At 42.4% G+C, this 20079-nt stretch overlaps 1 protein-coding gene across 5 annotated transcripts in view; it reads right to left on the reverse strand.

The window, feature by feature from the left end:
• LOC128705241 (uncharacterized) overlaps positions 1-20079 on the reverse strand; it is a 112470-nt gene that overhangs the window by 66411 nt on the left and 25980 nt on the right. For 2 of the 5 annotated variants that reach the window (XM_070089964.1, XM_070089961.1), the window contains exons 9-11: positions 13601-13633; positions 4842-4968; positions 3602-3764 (exon numbers count right to left, since the gene is read on the reverse strand). In XM_070089964.1, coding sequence (XP_069946065.1) covers positions 3602-3764; positions 4842-4968; positions 13601-13633 — 323 coding nt within the window. Of the gene's footprint in view, positions 1-3601; positions 3765-4841; positions 4969-13600; positions 13634-13943; positions 13980-20079 lie in introns of all 5 variants that reach the window. The other 3 variants (XM_070089963.1, XM_070089960.1, XM_070089962.1) reach the window with 2 other exon arrangements.

Here is a 20079-nt window from a genome sequence, read left to right on the forward strand (position 1 = left end):
TATTAAAATAAAGTGCACTAATTATTAAAGAAAAAAAAAAGACTACTGTATTTAACCTAAAATACTAAATACAGTAAATGTCCCATAAAACAGATTAACTGGGGAGAGGGGGTGTCCCATTTACCAAAAGTTCTGTTACAATGAATGTTTCAATTAAGTGGATGTAGTCCACTTAATCTACTACCGGACATAGACAAACGCCCAATAAAACATACTTATTCCTAGCCTGGACTACCAGACTAAGAATAAGCTAGAATATAATACAGTATTGCCTGTAAATGTACCTGAAAAGAAAATGAATTAAAAGTACAGCACAGTACTACAATACAGAAGAGTACAGTACAGCAATTTTTCTTACCTTTTATGGTGGATAGATGAGCTTACAGATGTACAATACAGTACAGTATTGCCATGTGGTCTAGTGGTGACCAAAAAAACTTATTCTGTGTCAGTGGAACTGTAAAGCTCCAGCAGTAACACTGCAGATGGTGTGAGAGACAGACAGGTAGAGGGTGTGGAAGATGTAGATGATTGAGAAGACACAGATGGCTCAGATTTACTGGTAGATGGTTTGGGAGATGTACAACAAAGAACAGGTTCAAAGAATGAACCCAGCTTAATTTGTCTAGAAAGTGGATGCTAAACAGAGTGAACATTAACTCCAGCAGTGTTCTGTTGAGCATACCATTAATGCAATGCTGCTTCAATCCTTGTATCTTGGGCCATTTTCATACACTTCCTAAGAGTAACTGGAGAACCTTTTAGGCTAGCATCTACATTGTACAGTGGACCCCCGCATACCGTTGGCATCACATAACGTTAAATCCGCATACCGATACATTTTATCGCTAAGATTTTGCCTCGCATACCGCTAAAAAACCCGCTCAACGCTATTCGTCCGAGATGCGTCTAATGTGCAGCCTGAGCCAGCCTCACACGTTCCGCCGGTGGCATTGTTTACAAGCCAGCCTCCGCGGTAACATCCAAACATACAATCGGAACATTTCGTATTATTACAGTTTTTGGTGATTTTATCTGCAAAATAAGTGACCATGGGCTCCAAGAAAGCTTCTAGTGCCAACCCTGTGGTAAAAAGGGTGAGAAATATTATCGAAATACTGTGGTACCATGGTCAACTGCTGATGCTGCTGCTGCTGCTGCTGCTGCTGCTGCAGCAGCACTGTCAGCTGCTGCTGCTGTAGCACTGTCAGCTGCTGCTGCTGCTGTAGCACCGTCAGCTGCTGCTGCTGCTGTACCACCGTCAGCTGCTGCTGCTGCTGTAGTACCGTCTGCTGCTGCTGTAGCACCATCTGCTGCTGCTGTAGCACCATCTGCTGCTGCTGTAGCACTGTCAGCTGCTGCTGCTGCTGCTGCTGTAGCACCGTCAGCTGCTGCTGCTGCTGCTGTACCACCGTCAGCTGCTGCTGCTGCTGTACCACCGTCAGCTGCTGCTGTTGCTGTAGTACCGTCTGCTGCTGCTGTAGCACCATCTGCTGCTGCTGTAGCACCATCTGCTGCTGCTGTAGCACTGTCAGCTGCTGCTGAAGCACTGTCAGCTGCTGATGCTGTAGCACTGTCAGCTGCTGCTGCTGCTGTAGCACTGTCAACTGCTGCTGCTGCTGTAGCACTGTCAGCTGCTGCTGCTGCTGTAGCACTGTCAGCTGCTGCTGCTGCTGCTGCTGCTGTAGCACCGTCAGCTGCTGCTGCTGCTGTACCACTGTCAGCTGCTGCTGCTGCTGCTGCTGCTGTAGTACCGTCTGCTGCTGCTGTAGCACAGTCTGCTGCTGCTGTAGCACAGTCTGCTGCTGCTGTAGCACAGTCTGCTGCTGCTGTAGCACCGTCTGCTGCTGCTGTAGCACCGTCTGCTGCTGCTGTAGCACCGTCTGCTGCTGCTGTAGCACTGTCAGCTGCTGAAGCACTGTCAGCTGCTGCTGCTGTAGCACTGTCAGCTGCTGCTGCTGCTGCTGTAGCACTGTCAGCTGCTGCTGCCGCTGCTGTAGCACTGTCAGCTGCTGCTGCTGCACTGTCAGCTGCTGCTGTAGCACCATCAGCTGCTGCTGCTGTATTACCGTCAGCTGCTGCTGCTGTATCACCGTCAGCTGCTGCTGCTGCTGTAGTACTGTCTGCTGCTGCTGTAGCACCGTCTGCTGCTGCTGTAGCACCGTCTGCTGCTGCTGTAGCACCGTCTGCTGCTGCTGCTGCTGCTGTAGCACCGTTGTTGGTGTGGCTTATTGAGAATACCAAGAAACGATTAACCCCAGAGGGTTAGCCACCCAGGATAACCCAAAAAAGTCAGTGTCATCAAAGACTATCAAACTTATTTCCATTGGGGTCCTTAATCTTGTCTCCCAGGATGCAACCCACACCAGTCGACTAACACCCAGGTGAACAGGAAAAAATGTCTGGAACTAGTGCTCATATTGGTGAATTTAAAGCCAGCAAAGGTTGGTTTGAGAGATTTAAGAATCATAGTGGCATACACAGTGTGATAAGGCCTGTTCTGGAAGAAAATGCCAAACAGGACCTACAGTACTCAGGAGGAAAAGGCACTCCCAGGACACAGTGTCTCATCAGTCATTGCTGCATCTTCAATAAAGGTAAGTGTCATTTATTCTTCATTTAGTAGAGTAGTACATGCACAATATATATTGTGCATGTACTACTCTACTATTTTGCATGTATCCTTCTCTTTGTGTGTAGGAAAATGTATATTTCATGTGGTAAAATTTTTTTTTTCATACTTTTGGGTGTCTTGCACGGATTAATTTGATTTCCAATATTTCTTATGTTGGGAAAATTCATTCGCATAACGATAATTTCGCATAACAATGAGCTCTCAGGAACGGATTAATATCGTTATGCGGGGGTCCACTGTACTCCATAGCATTTTGTGAAAGATTTTCGTTGCTTCAATGAATGTCAGATTTTTTTTTTTTTTGCTATGCCACACTCCTCTTACACCCAGGCCACTGAAACACTAGTCTCCAGCTTCCTTATTAATTGAAGCTTCTGCTTAACAGCTAAGGTTACATGCTTCTTGGCACTATCACTTGCTTTAGAGGCCATTGTTAATGATACTGGTTTGATGAAAAAAGATCATGTACAGACATATCCCACTGAGGCAGGGTGACCTAAATAGAAAAACAAAAGTTTCTCTTTTTAAATTTAGTAATGTATACAGGAGAAGGGGTTGCTAGCCCCTTGCTCCCTACTACACATGATACTTTAATAAAATGATTAAAAACAGTAAATACAGGGAAGAATTGGAGGTGAAATAATGATGGTGTGAGTGCACACACAGACAATAATACACTGACACAGGCAAACACTGGCCCCACTGCCCAGGAGCAATGAAAGTGGACATGTCCAGGATAAACCTCAGGTTGTACAAACTTGCAATTCAGCAAAGTCAGTCCATTTTATCAAATGCATGACTGGACTAAATATCTGTTCGATATAGTAGAGTTGGTCTGTTTCATCGCTATTTTAATTGGACACCTCATTAAATGTACATGTTGAGCCTTTGCTAGCCAGAATTTTTGTTCATCTTAACCAGCATTGTGCTTACACATTATACTGTACCCGTACTAATGTCACTTACACAGGTAATATATTGGTATCTTCTCTAATATTAATTTGAGACGCTCGTTTGTAGGTAGCTTTAGCTGAGAAACCAGTAACATTTCCCCCAACTGTCCGTGGTCGCCGCTTCACACTTTGCACTGGTGAAGATGGAGCTGACCGAGGCTTTTGTGGTGACTCACCTGTTACCACAAAAAAAGTGAATATTTACTAAATTACTAATACAGTAATTATGATGAATGAATACAGTACTTATTCTACCAGCAAACTAAAGAAACTAGTGTTGCATATTCTAAGCTTACTTCCTTCTGACTCCTTAAATGAGTAAACAACAGTATAAACAACTAGCAAGTTAAAAAATCTCATGTGTCATAATTTCTTTAACATACAGATTGTCTCCCACTGATGTAGGGTGACCCCATAAAAAAAAAAGGGGAGGAGGGGAGGCATCTGAACAGTAGCATTGGCATGCCTCTGGCAAGATAGTGATGGAGCGAATGATGGTGAAAGTGTTTCTTCTTTTTCAAGTCACCCTGCCTCAGTGGGAAACGGCCGTTAAAAAAAAAAATTGATTTACAGTGCAACAATATGGTTGATTCTCTTATCACTTATTACCAATATCTCATACACTGTCATCTCCACTACACAAGCAGGATACAATCTGTACAGTACATCAGACTTCTGTCATTAAAAAATCCACCACTCCAGGAGTGCTTAATTAGAAAAAAAAAAAAAAAAGGATGATGAGTGTAGGAAGAGAGAAAAATCAGAGCGCACACTTCCCTCCAGTCAAACCTAAGATGCATCAAAACACTAGATGATTTTATTCCATGCACAGAATTCCAGTATCACGATGACATGTTTACCCAGAATATAATTCTACAACTGTACATGATGTTTACTGATAAGAAACAAAAGAGTGAGAAAGTTTTAAGAGAAAGATGTATCGAGTAGTTTGCTACAAGCACAGACAACTGTAGTCTGACTGTAAATACCTTTTTCACAATGATATGAAATTCCAACATCATGATGAAAAATCTACACGAAGTCTATCTTCTTCATGGATACTTTATCGTCACTATGACCTCTACGTGCAATGTGCTGTCATCATTTTATCACAGCAGCACAGGGGTCAAAATAATGCACAAACAAGCACTATCAAGAACCCTAAGAGGCAGCATGCACTGCTCCTCACACTTCAAAAAAAATCAACATTTGCCCATCTTCACATCTCACAGATGAACACCATTACTACTTACCATTAACCCACGTTGGTGCCATTCCTCCATCATCCGGCCGAGGTTGCTGGAAGTCTTTGATCTTGCCTCGGAGATCCTTGTAGGTCTGCCTGCTCTTCTCTTTAACTTGTTTCCCACCTTTTGTTACCTATTAAACCCACAATGTTCTCCATATATTTTCACTTTAAATTAATTGTTAGAACTTAGTGAGATAAATAGAATTCAAAATTGTTATCTAACATTAATATCAGATTATCTTACAGAAAATTACACTAATATGAATGCAGCCAGAATACAAAGAATATAAGCATAAATTTAAGTGAAAATGCAGCATTAGAAAAAATGCATAAATTTGAGAAAAAATGAAGCATTAGAAAAATACAAACAAGAAAAGCACCTCTAACCACATTTATACAAAGATAATGTATGCTTTCAGTATTATTTTTTACATTTTAGCATATAGCATTTTTTTTTTTTAAATTTCTGAATATTCAAAAGCTTATTAAATTTATATCACAGTATATATTTCCTGTGAATTATTGCAATTGGAAATGAGCTTATCAACATTTTATTCATAAAACTTATTCATTCATTTAATCTAAAAGCACAAAACGTTATTCTCAAAAGCACAAACACTTTTACACAGTAGGTCTAAGATGAAAAGCTTAAAGGGAAAGGGCAAGCCATGCACAATACCTGTACTGTGGTAAAAGGCACTAATAGCAAAACAAACCCACTTGTTGTTGTTGTTGCTGATGATGCAAATGTATATCTATCTTAACTGTTAACAGGAAAAAAATACCCATGTCACATTATTCCAGAAAGCAAGAAAATAGTTTCCAACCATTTTTCTGGTTTCTGGAACAGCATTTTGAGTTTGTTTTCTTGGAACCTTTGAATTTTTGCCATTACTCAACTATAGTACAGTGGACCCCCGCATAACGATTACCTCCAAATGCGACCAATTATGTAAGTGTATTTATGTAAGTGCGTTTGTACGTGTATGTTTGGGGGTCTGAAAGGAATAATCTACTTCACAATATTCCTTATGGGAATAAATTCGGTCAGTACTGGCACCTGAACATACTTATGGAGTGAAAAAATATCGTTAACCGGGGGTCCACTGTATATTAAATTCTGTACTAGCTATGGTAACTTATCTAGAGTATGACTTCAAAAATCCAAAATGGTCAAGATACAAACTGCTTCAAGTCTGGATTTAAAAGGTGGCATTTGAGCCAAGAAAATAACCATACAGTACTACAAAATAAGAAATCCTGCCTACAGTAACATGTAAATAGTGTATACCACAGAATATTTATTAAAATGTTGCTGTGCTCCTTATGTACAAGATGAAACTGCTGTCAAATGATTGTGCACTACAACAAAGCTCTTCATCAAAATTACCATGTCCTGATACTGTACTAACACCTGGATGTGCAATAGAAAACCATTTTCCACCACTAACAGACAGTTAATCAATTCCATGCTTGAACTTATAATACAGGAACCATGTGTGAAAGTAGTTCTCTTTAATATTCACTTCCCCTCTGAAAAAATTCTTTCTTTCTTATGTATTATATTTTTTTTTTTTTCAACAAGTCGGTCGTCTCCCACCGAGGCAGGGTGACCCAAAAAAGAAAGAAAATCCCCAAAAAGAAAATACTTTCATCATCATTCAACACTTTCACCACACTCACACATTATCACTGCTTTTGCAGAGGTGCCCAGAATACAACAGTTTAGAAGCATATACATATAAAGATACACAACATATCCCTCCAAACTGCCAATATCCCAAACCACTCCTTTAAAGTGCAGGCATTGTACTTCCCATTTCCAGGACTCAAGTCCGACTATATGAAAATAACCGGTTTCCCTGAATCCCTTCACTAAATATTACCCTGCTCACACTCCAACAGATCGTCAGGTCCCAAGTATCATTCGTCTCCATTCACTCCTATCTAACACGCTCATGCACGCTTGCTGGAAGTCCAAGCCCCTCGCCCACAAAACCTCCTGTATTATATTGCTACTTTAAAATACATCCCGTATTCCTATTGCCTTCAACTTCGATTCTCTTGGCATGGGTTTTTTCTTCGGACAAGTTTTCTCTCACAGTACACAATTTTTTTTTAACACAACACCCATTTCTCATTGAGGCAGGGTGATCGAAAAAGAAGAAACACTTGCATCATCACTTACTCTATCACTATCTTGCCAGAGGCAAATCTTGAAAAAAAAATTATTTTTTGAGAACCCCACAGCATGCAAAGGTAACACACCAATATCCTTTCATAATGGCTAATATTAAAGCTAATTCTGCTCCTTTACTACATAAATTACTCTGGGAGTGGTGCAAAAAAAAAAAAAAACTGACAAATTTAGGCTTTTTGAGTTCAGTTGTGTACAGGGAGTTTAACCCTATTACAGTTCATTTATTTTTTTAAAGTAAAGATTTTTGGAGTCATACTGTATATGTTCTACATACGAGTGTGAAAGCTTAAATCAAAGAATTATTTATATATTATATCATTTCATTTATTTTAAGGAATATTAAATAAATTTAAAGTGTACTATGTTACACATAGATATATTAAAAAAATTACACTAGTTTAAGTAAGGTTAGGTGAGATTTCTAAGTTAGTTTTAGTCCAAAAATAAAAATATTTTTATTCATACAGAAAAAAATTAAGAAATTAATAAGTTTCAAATATATTGTACAAGAAATCTTTTGTAGCACCTGAAACTACAAAATAAGACTCATTAGATGTTATAAAACAAGCAAGAGCAATACACCATCAAAACTAAGAAGGAATGCTAACTGTTAATAGTTATAAAAACTAAACATAGCAAAATATTTCAAGGTATGTAAAAAAGCACAGGAAATATCAATAAATGCTATATCTACAGTAAAGGCAAAAATAATATATAATTTAATTAAACATCATAAACACAATACAGACTGAGTGAGCTCCCTGGTTGTATCTATTACAATCATGGAAGACATGAACTTTTATATTTAGCTATGTTTCTACATCCATTTATCATTTAGTTTTCCTGCACAATGTATGCTATTTATTGTTTTGCCATAGGTGAGCACTAATTTCAATAAATATAGCTAACCCAACTGCTCATTTTAAGGATGCCCATAATACATCTGTAATGATACATTTGGCTCCAAGTAATCCCTTCTATAAAGATATGAGGATTCAAGTACTGTACATAGAGATATGCTTACATATTGGCATACTGCCTATGCTGGATTACTGGTGCATTTACACACACTTCCTGATCACAAGTTGCAGTTATGAATGAGAATGAAAATAACTGAACACCCCATGTCTTCACAATTATAATAAAACAAAACATTTCAAGTAATTTAAATATACACAGACAGACAGACAGAGAGAGAGAGAGAGAGAGAGAGAGAGAGAGAGAGAGAGAGAGAGACAGAGACAGAGAGAGACAGAGAGAGAGACAGAGAGAGACAGAAAGAGAGACAGAGACAGAGAGACAGAAAGAGAGACAGAGAGAGACAGAGAGACAGAGAGAGAGAGAGAGAGAGAGAGAGAGAGAGAGAGAGAGAGAGAGACAGAGAGAGACAGAGAGACAGAGAGAGACAGAGAGAGAGACAGAGAGACAGAGAGAGAGACAGAGAGACAGAGAGAGAGACAGAGAGACAGAGAGAGAGACAGAGAGACAGAGAGAGAGACAGAGAGAGAGACAGAGAGAGACAGAGAGAGAGACAGAGAGAGAGACAGAGAGAGAGACAGAGAGAGAGACAGAGAGAGAGACAGAGAGAGAGACAGAGAGAGAGACAGAGAGAGAGACAGAGAGAGAGACAGAGAGAGAGACAGAGAGAGAGACAGAGAGAGAGACAGAGAGAGACAGAGAGAGAGACAGAGAGAGACAGAGAGAGACAGAGACAGAGAGAGACAGAGAGAGAGACAGAGAGACAGAGAGAGAGACAGAGAGACAGAGAGACAAAGAGAGAGACAGAGAGAGAGACAGAGAGAGAGACAGACAGAGAGACAGAGAGAGAGACAGAGAGAGAGACAGAGAGAGACAGAGAGAGAGACAGAGAGAGAGACAGAGAGAGAGACAGAGAGAGAGACAGAGAGAGAGACAGAGAGAGAGACAGAGAGATCCTCAAATCATTAGATAACCTACAAGCTATTGTAGAAGGCCAGTGCAAGCCTGCATCAAGTGACGTAAGCTGCTCAGCTGATGGTGACACTATTGACAAAGACTGGAAGTCCCACACTGAGCTTAACTCAGGGGTAAATAACTGGTGGAATTCTGTCATCGCTAAGGTCCCACAGACTGACAGAGTTCAAAACACTACCTTTGGGAATTCTAACAATTCCTCTGACCACCACAGAGGGAACAAATCCTCTTCCCAGCAACGAGGGAAGCCTTGGATCTGTTAATTCTCCTACACCTGACATCTCTGCTTCAGCCACTGCCAGTCTACTTGACAGTGCACATACCATCTCTGATCCTACACCTGTCAGCACACCTGCCGACACTATTCCAGAATCTGGTAGTAGTGCTTCGTCAGCAAGTTCTGAGCCAGGAGTTTCTCCAGCAGAGATCGGTGCAGTTAATAATCAGGGAACCTTCACTGCACCTGATCACCTACTGCGCCAAAGTACGAACAGCAGGGACACATCTGTCAGAACTGGTAGAGGACGGGGCAGAGGACGTGGAGGAGGACGTGGAGGAGGAAGACATCTACAGCTGTCTCACCCTCCACTAACACAGTTCCAGCGGCAGAATCTGAGGACAAATCTGCAAAACATAGGAGGTGCAACAAATCCTAGTCCACCCTCCCAGGCACCTAGGCTGTGCTCCCGCTGTCACCGGAAGGGGCACACTGCCAACAACTGCCTGCGAGATACCAGGTGTAATTACTGCTACAAGAAAGGACATAAGGAGGACCAGTGTCGGAAGAAAAAGGAACTAGACAGACAGGGCCACCTGTTTAGAGACCTGTTCTCAGAACAAACCAGCAGGATCTCTGAATTGGTGAACACTCTCACACGTCACCCACTTAGCTACTCCTATCCCAGCCCAGCAGGTGGGATTGTGCCTTATACAAGACCACAGACCTACATCCCTGCAGCTGCCTCAGTACCCTACCTCTCTCAAGGGCAGGCACCTTACATTCCCTACACACCCACCACCTCAAGCTGACCACTTCATCATGAGGAGCCAGTCTATCAGCATCCTGTCGGCCAACATTAGAGGTTTCATCACTAATGTTGGAGAACTCACACATAGTTTTGTGAACACTCGACGTCACGACATGATAGCTGTTGTTGAAACATTTTTGGATGACAGGACTCCAGAAAATTTTGCAAGAATTGCTGGCTACACCTCATGGATGAGAAGAGACAGGCAAGGGCAAGGAGGAGGTGTTGCTGTGTGCTTCTCTAAAAGTGTTCATGCCCAGCACATTGATGTTGCCACCCCTACACATCTTGAAATGATGTTCTTCAAGCTCTGTATAAACACTAGTACCTCTGTACTAGCATGTGCAATGTACAGACCTCAGTGGCAACATGCAGACCCCATCAACTTCCTAATGGAAAATATTGACTCCCTTCTGCTACAACACAACTGTCAACATATTATAATTGTTGGTGACCTCAACCAGCACCTTATACAGAGGGACTTTGATGACCTTCTTGCAGTGTTTGACATGAGAAACTTTGTTGATTTCCCTACTCATATCTCTGGCTCCTCCCTTGACCCAGTAGTGAGTGATCTGGCAGAAGGCATAGTCACTTGTCAACCCCTCGGCTACGTTGGATCGTCTGACCACAAGGCTGATTTTACGACACTTAAGATCCCAACAGAACGAGGTGAGGAGTCCACACGCACAACCTGGCTATGGGAAAGAGGTAATTGGCCAGCCCTTTGCTCTGAGCTCGCCACCACCGATTGGAATGCTCTTCTCCAAGGGGATGTTGACAACCAAGTGAAAGCCTTCACTGGACACATCCTTAATCTACAACAAGAACACATTCCTCACCGGCAATATGTGACGAAGCCTACAGATCAGCCTTGGTTTGGCTTTCGTTGTAGAGAGGCTGCTACTGCTAAGTACAAAGCATGGCGAAGGTATAAGAGACATCCTACCACCTATAACAGGAACTTGCACAGGCAAGCCTGTAGGCATATGGGTGATGTTCAAAAGTGGGCCATTGCTAAATGGGAGGTGGACACTAAAAGAAAGTTGCATCAGGTAGGGTAGGCTCCAAAACCTGGTGGTCCCTGGTCAAGGACAGACAAGGTTATCTGCCTGATGAACTTATTCCACCTCTAAATCAACAGGATGGGACCACCTCTACTAGTAGTCAAGAGAAGGCGGACCTCTTTGCTGAACACTTTGCTACCAAAATGCAAGTTCCTGATCCAGCAAGGGTCCCTCCTTGGCTAGCTGCAAGAACTGTGTCAAAACTGTCAGTGGTGACAATAAGGCAGGAGGAGGTGCATTTCCTTCTTAAATCGCTGGACCAAGAAAAGGCTGTGAGCCCAGACAAGTTGAGCCCAAGATTGTTGAGAAGATGTGCAGACCAGCTAACAGCACCTCTAACTCGCATCTTTCAGCACTGCCTAGTACAGTGTAAATGGCCCTCTCTATGGAAAGAGGCAAATGTAGTCCCTGTTCACAAAAAGAAGAGCAGAGCAGAAATCAGCAACTACAGACCAGTGTCACTCTTGTCAATCACTGGTAAGATCCTTGAGACAATAATCTCAAGACAAATGATGGAGTTTTTTGACTACCACTCACTACTTTGTGATAGTCAATATGGCTTCAGGAAAGGTTACTCTGCTGCTGATCTGTTGTTAAACCTCTCCAGCTGTGTGGTAGCACTGGACATTGCTGGCGCTTTCAACCGGGTGTGGCACCAGGGCCTCTTGGCAAAACTTCAAGCACTGGGAATTGCAGGCTCTACGCTATGTCTCCTCAGTGATTACCTTCATGGTAGATCTCTAAGTGTAGTTCTCAATGGAACGGAATCAGCAAGACATCCTATTGGGGCAAGTGTTCCACAAGGAAGCGTGCTGGGTCCAATGTTATGGAATGTCTACTTCAACGACCTTCTTCATCTCATCCCAGAATCACATGCATATGCAGACGACTGTACACTGACATTCACTTATCCAAGAGAAGAAATGCCAGCTGCTCTAAGCTACATCAATCACCAGCTGAGAGCTGTATCAGCTTGGGGAAATAGATGGCAAGTAACATTTGCACCTGAGAAAACGCAAATGATGATCGTCTCTAGGCACCACGATGGTAATGCTGGGGCAGTAGTAAGGATGAATGGGAGGGTGTTGGCACCTGGAGAAGAAGTTGATATCCTTGGGGTGAAATTTGACTCCAAACTAACCATGAAGAACCATGTTGTAAATCTTGCAAACAAGGCAGCCAGGAAGCTTATAGCACTTCGCCGTATCTCGCATCTGCTTGACAGTAGGGGTTGCAAGATCCTGTACGAGGCACAAGTACGCTCACACCTTGAGTATGTTCCACTTTCTTGGTTTGCCTGCCCCCCCCCCTCTCATCTGCGACTGCTTGACAGAGTAGAGAACAGAGCAAGACGTCTCATCTCTTGCCTGGACCCATCCTGGATAGATCTGTCATTTCAGCAGAGCCTTCAACATAGGAGGGATGTGGGTGGCCTTACTGTTATGTACAAGGCCAATATTGTCAAAATACCACACTTGGATCCACTTCGAGGACAGCGTGAAACAAGCTTTTATGCCACAAGACGGGCAGAAAGCAGCAACTTCACTCTGGCTGTACCCTTCTCCAGAACATCACTCCATTTGAGATCATACATACCCAGGATGACTCGAGTATGGAACACATTTGTACAGCATAATGATGTCAACGAGATAAAGTCAGTTGATCAAATGAAAATGCTGGCCCACAAATGGCTCCAACTTCATCCTGTTCCCTACTTGTATGTCTCAACAATAAAAATGCTTTCAAATGAGCTGATGTAGGTAACAGCTCTTAGCTTGCCAATAAAGTTAGGAATCCTTAACCTGTAAATAGCTTGTCAATAAAGTTAGGGATCCTTAACCTTGTCAAACCCTGTGTAAAAATGCATATACAATACACACACTACTTACCTTGAAATATTTTTGTACTTAACTTATAGTGAGTGGTTAATATATTTATTGTAAGTAGCCTGATTAAATGAAGAATGGGTATAATTGAAAACCACTATATTAGTCAAACACTATAAAGTGAAGTGCTGTAAAATGGGGTCCACCTGTAGTCACATTTCTATTTCACTTACAGAATATAAATAGCATACATCACACTGAAAGCCAGGAACAATCTTAATTTTTTTTCACTAAAATAAGCTACAGAAAATAAATAAAAATCAAGTCTCAATTTTAAATTATGCAAGCTTAAAACTTCTTACAAAGTATTAATAACAAGTAAGCTAATTAACTTCATGGAAATGATAATTTTTTTTTTTTGAGAGTTAAAGGAACATCTAAGGAAGAATTACCATAGGTCAGTGGGATGCAAAATTCCACTAGTTATAATTTATGTAACTTACATTCCATACATTCCAGGAACTTATATTTTACTTTACTCTAAAAACAATTACGACTGTTTAATAAATATCTATTTAATAGATACTAATAGAGGTGTCAAAATAAAAAGTGCTTAACAGGATTTTGCCTCCCAAGGCCCACATAAACAGCTGGGAATATAAAATGATTAGTTTTGCAAAACTACTTACACTTTTAACAGCAGATTTAACAGCAGGGTTGGTCTGCAAAGAACATGGTCCCATAATTACACAAAGCAAGCCCATAAAAAGCCAAGTGAATCCCCCAGCTGCCAGGAATCATCAACACAAGCAGTTGGATGATCTTCGCTTTGCATGCCATGACTCTCAGCAACTGAAGGATTGCACATCCCTCTGCCCATCAAGTTCAGAAAAACAAACCAAACACTAGCAGCTGAATAAATGACTGACAAAATATGCAAGTCCCACATATAAAAATAAACACTGTGATTAATTTATGGAAGAAAATGTGATGCCAAAAGTCATTCTGTAGAAGCATGATGGCAGTACTCACTGTGCTACTGTTACTTTTCAGGTGTCTAAACGGGCTCTACAATGGATAAAGCAGAGGTAGTCAATTACCTATATGAACTATCCATTATTTCATTAACAAAATCTAGAATTTTTATTAATTTCTATGCTCAAACTATTTACATTACTAAAACTTATATACAATAGTCATGATAAGGGTAACACTTTCTAGAATATGAAATTCAAATAAGAATTCAAGATTTAAATGAATAATTCTGAAATACAGGTACAGTATTAATAAAATCAAGCTGACTAAAAACTCCACGTAACACCTTCCATGAAGAGTAACTCGTAGTTTCCTCGGATCTATGACTGCACTGTAAAGTTAATAGTCTGCAGTGCAGACTGTTCCGTTAATGTCTCATTACAAGCACTTTTGCAAACAAACCCAGCAGTAAGGATTTATGTTTATTGCTAGCTTTTCTCAGTGTGCGTATGTGTGTTGTGACTCCCCCCCCCCCCTCTCCCCTTCTTCCCCTCACTACATGCTTTGTTAAAAGGCAGGGGCACCGTAACAGAGTAGAATATCTGAATTTTCCAGTAATTCAACTCGCCTTTCAACTTTTACTTGTCTGCATGCTCTTTTAGGTGCAAACACCATACCCTAGGTGGCTAGAATTCTTCCCCTGCAAGCCATGCATGTCATGAAAGGAGACTAAAATGCCAGGAGCAAAGGGCTAATAACCCATTCTTCTGTACACAATTACTAATAAGTAACAGAAGAAAATTTTGAAACTGGGGTGTTTGAATGTGAGTGGGTGTAGTACATACAAGAAAGTGTTGAACAAGAAGCTGGATCCCCTAGCACTAAGTGAAACAAAGCTAAAAGAGGAGGGTAAATTTCCAAAGGGAGGGGTAAATGGGATTAAGTTGGGTACACCTGAGAGACTCAGACCTAAGGAATGAGTCGCAGTAATATTAAGTGATCAATTACGGAAAAAAAGGGGGGGGACTGTGAATGAATTAAAGTTGGTAGAATTACCAACAATATGTTAGGAAGAAGGATACAAGTGCAACTAATTTGACATTTTATTGTGGCAACGTTTTGCTCTCCAAGAGCTCCTGGAGAGCGAAACATTGCCACAATAAAATGTCACATTAGTTGCACTTGTGTCCTTTTGCCTAAAAGACTGTGAATGAATAAACTTAAAAAAATTATGTGGATTAGAATAAAGGTGGGATGCAAGAAGGTTATAGTTTGTATGCAGTTGGAAGCAAGAGGTGTGCTGGGAAGGGAGGGGAAGAGGAAGGGGGAGAGAGAGAAAGAGCTGATGTAGGTAATAACTCTTAGCTTGTAAATAAAGCTAGGAACCTTAACCTAACCTTGTAAAACCCTGTATAAAAAAGAGATAAAAAAGAGAAAAAGAGAGGGGAGAGAGCAGACAGAAAAAAGGCGAGAGAAATGAGAGAGAAAAGAGAGAGAGAAAAGAGAGAGAGAAAAGAGAGAGAGAAAAGAGAGAGAGAAGAGAGAGAGAAAAGAGAGAAAGAAAGAGAAAGAAAAGAGAGAAAGAAAAGAGAAAGAAAAGAGAGAGAAAAGAGAGAGAAAAGAGAGAAAAGAGAGAAAAGAGAGAGAAAAGAGAGAGAAAAGAGAGAGAAAAGAGAGAGAAAAGAGAGAGAAAAGAGAGAGGAAAGAGAGAGAGAAAAGAGAGAGAAAAGAGAAAAGAGGGAGAAGAGAGAAAAGAGAGAGAAAGGAGAGAGAGAGAGAAGAGAGAGAGAGAGAGAAAAGAGAGAGAGAAAAGAGAGAGAGAAAAGAGAGAGAGAGAGAGAGAGAGAGAGAGAGAGAGAGAGAGAAAATATTGACTCCCTTCTGCTACAACACAACTGTCAACATATTATAATTGTTGGTGACCTCAACTAGCACCTTATACAGAGGGACTTTGATGACCTTCTTGCAGTGTTTGACATGAGAAACTTTGTTGATTTCCCTACTCATATCTCTGGCTCCTCCCTTGACGCAGTAGTGAGTGATCTGGCAGAAAGCATAGTCACTTGTCAACCCCTCGGCTACGTTGGATCCTCTGACCACAAGGCTGTTTTTACGACACTTAAGATCCCAACAGAACGTGGTGAGGAGTCCACACGCACAACCTGGCTATGGGAAAGAGGTAATTGGCCAGCCCTTTGCTCTGAGCTCGCCACCACCGATTGGAATGCTCTTCTCCAAGGGGATGTTGACAACCAAGTGAAAGCCTTCACTGGACACATAATTAATCTACAACAAGAACACATTCCTCACCGGCAATATGTGACGAAGCCTACAGATCAGCCTTGGTTTGGCTTTCATTGTAGAGAGGCTGCTACTGCTAAGTACAAAGCATGGCGAAGGTATAAGAGACATCCTACCACCTATAACAGGAACTTGCACATGCAAGCCTGTAGGCATATGGGTGATGTTCAAAAGTGGGCCATTGCTAAATGGGAGGTGGACACTAAAAGAAAGTTAGCATCAGGTAGAGTAGGCTCCAAAACCTGGTGGTCCCTGGTCAAGGACAGACAAGGTTATCTGCCTGATGAACTTATTCCACCTCTAAATCGACAGGATGGGACCACCTCTACTAGTAGTCAAGAGAAGGCAGACCTCTTTGCTGAACACTTTGCTACCAAAATGCAAGTTCCTGATCCAGCAAGGGACCCTCCTTGGCTAGCTGCAAGAACTGTCAAAACTGTCAGTGGTGACAATAAGGCAGGAGGAGGTGCATTTCCTACTTAAATCGCTTGACCAAGAAAAGGCTGTGGGCCCAGACAAGTTGAGCTCAAGATTGTTGAGAAGATGTGCAGACCAGCTAGCAGCACCTCTAACTCGCATCTTTCAGCACTGCCTAGTACAGTATAAATGGCCCTCTCTATGGAAAGAGGCAAATGTAGTCCCTGTTCACAAAAAGAAGAGCAGAGCAGAAATCAGCAACTACAGACCAGTGTCACTCCTGTCAATCACTGGTAAGATCCTTGAGACAATAATCTCAAGACAAATGACAGAGTTTTTTGACTACCACTCACTACTTTGTGATCGTCAATATGGCTTCAGGAAAGGTTACTCTGCTGCTGATCTGTTGTTAAACCTCTCCACTAAGTGGCACCAGTCACTGGATGAATCCAAAGTCAGCTGTGTGGTAGCACTGGACATTGCTGGTGCTGTCGCCGGGTGTGGCACAAGGGCCTCTTAGCAAAACTTCAAGCACTGGGAATTGCAGGCTCTACGCTATGTCTCCTCAGTGATTACCTTCATGGTAGATCTCTAAGCGTAGTTCTCAATGGAACGGAATCAGCAAGACATCCTATTGGGGCAAGTGTTCCACAAGGAAGCGTGCTGGGTCCATTGTTATGGAATGTCTACTTCAACGACCTTCTTCATCTCATCCCAGAATCACATGCATATGCAGACGACTGTACACTGACATTCACTTATCCAAGAGAAGAAATGCCAGCTGCTCTAAGCTACATCAATCACCAGCTGAGAGCTGTATCAGCTTGGGGAAATAGATGACAAGTAACATTTGCACCTGAGAAAATGCAAATGATGATCGTCTCTAGGCACCATGATGGTAATGCTGGTGCAGTAGTAAGGATGAATGGGAGGATGTTGGCACCTGGAGAAGAAGTTGATATCCTTGGGGTGAAATTTGACTCCAAACTAACCATGAAGAACCATGTTGTAAATCTTGCAAACAGGGCAGCCAGGAAGCTTACAGCACTTCGCCGTATCTCCCATCTGCTTGACAGTAGGGGTTGCAAGATCCTGTACGAGGCACAAGTACACTCGCACCTTGAGTATGCTGCACTTTCTTGGTTTGCCTGCCCCCCTCTCATCTCCGACTGCTTGACAGAGTAGAGAACAGAGCAAGACGTCTCATCTCTCGCCTGGACCCATCCTGGATAGATCTGTCATTTCAGCAGAGCCTTCAACATAGGAGGGATGTGGGTGGCCTTACTGTTATGTACAAGGCCAATATTGTCAAAATACCACACTTGGATCCACTTCGAGGACAGCATGAAACAAGCTTTTATGCCACAAGTCGGGCAGAAAGCAGCAACTTCACTCTGGCTGTACCCTTCTCCAGAACATCACTCCATCTGAGATCATACATACCCAGGATGACTCGAGTATGGAACACATTCGTACAGCATAATGATGTCAACGAGATAAAGCCAGCTGACCAAATGAAAATGCTGGCCCACAGATGGCTCCAACTTCATCCTGTTTCCTACTTGTATGTCTCATAACAATAAAAATGCTTTCAAATGAGCTGATGTAGGTAACAGCTCTTAGCTTGCCAATAAAGCTAGGGATCCTTATCCTGTCAAACCCTGTGTAGAAAAAAAAAAAAAGAGAGAGAGAGAGAGAGAGAGAGAGAGAGAGAGAGAGAGAGAGAGAGAAAGAGAGAGAGAAAGAGAGAGAGAGAGAGAGAGAGAGAGAGAGAGGAGGGTGAAGACGTGTCACAGTGTGCTCCACAAACTTTCTTAATATTACTTAAATACGAGGGTTGGTGAGGATAAAAACTGTTCAGTGTCGAAGTACTACTTACAACACATTAGTACAAGTAAGCCAACTCCTCCACTGAAGTGAATATAAGCAATATCAGTGATATTAAGTGTGGTATGGTGAAGACATGGTGTGAGGGGAAGTGGCAGGCCTTAGGAGTGTCTTCACTATTGCCTTCAGAGTGAGCGTCTAATGTTATATGTGTTTTGTGCTATGTACTAGCATCTGGTGCTTTATAACAACGTGGCTGGTACAATGCAACACAGTGATTTGTGTAACATCTTCCTTTAGTGGAAAGTGGACAGCATAAACAGTGTTTATTAAGTGATAGTGAGAAGGCAACACTTCCAGCTAGTGGCCCACTGCCGCCCGCCCTCACTACCCACCCGGCTATAAACACCCCCACCCACCCACCCTCCACCCCACCCACGACATCACCACCCACCCTCTCTCTCTCCTGTGAACTTCAAACCCTAAGCCTCCTCTGGGATGACTTCACACCGCAAAATAGCAAGATTATCTACGCTATCTGGCTATTGTCCCAGTAGATACTGCAGTGTTTGTGGGTATACCACAAGGGACAAGGATCTTCTTGGATGTAAAGAGCCTACTTGTTCCAACTACTGCCACACAGATTGCACTCCAGGAGAAGAATTTTGTTGCAGCCAGGTTGAAAATTTCAGAAAATTTAAGGATATCCATAATCCTGTGGTATATGTGGATACAAGCCTGGAGCTACAGGGGAGGGTTTCAGAAGTCCTACCTCAGGGACTCCTGTCCAAAGATCAAGACTGCCCTCTTGGGCTGTGTTGTAAAGTTGCAGCTAAGATAATCCATCACAGGAAGCACTTCATGAGCTCCTCAAATCATTAGATAACCTACAAGCTATTGTAGAAGGTCAGTGCAAGCCTACATTAAGTGACGTAAGCTGCTCAGCTGATGGCGACACTATTGACAAAGACTGGAAGTCCCACACTGAGCTTAACTCAGGGGTAAACATCTGGTGGAATTCTGTCATCGCTAAGGTCCCACAGACTGACAGAGTTCAAAACACTACCTTTGGGAATTCTAACACAATTCCTCTGACCACCACAGAGGAACAAATCCTCTTCCCAGCAACGTGGGAAGCCTTGGATCTGTTAATTCTCCTACACCTGACATCTCTGCTTCAGCCACTGCCAGTCTACTTGACAGTGCACATACCATCTCTGATCCCACACCTGTCAGCACACCTGCCGATACTATTCTAGAATCTGGTAGTAGTGTCGACAGCAAGCTCTGAGCCAGGAGTTTCTCCACCAGAGAACGCGGTGCAGTTAGTGATCAGGGAACTATCACTGCACCTGATCACCTGCTGCGCCTGAATGCAACGCAGGGACACATCTGTCAGAACTGGTAGAGGGCGGGGTAGAGGGGCGTGGAGGAGGACGTGGTGGAGGAAGACATCTACAGCCGTCTCACCCTCCACTAACACAGTTCCAGCGGCAGAATCCGAGGACAAATCTGCGAAACACAGGAGTACAACAAATCCTAGTCCACCCTCCCAGGCACCTAGGCTGTGCTCTCGCTGTCACCGGAAGGGGCACTCTGCCAACAACTGCCTCAACGAGATACCAGGTGTAACTACTGCTACAAGAAA

This window comes from Cherax quadricarinatus, chromosome 30 (assembly GCF_038502225.1).
Source record: "Cherax quadricarinatus isolate ZL_2023a chromosome 30, ASM3850222v1, whole genome shotgun sequence".
Taxonomy (NCBI): Eukaryota; Metazoa; Arthropoda; class Malacostraca; order Decapoda; family Parastacidae; genus Cherax; species Cherax quadricarinatus.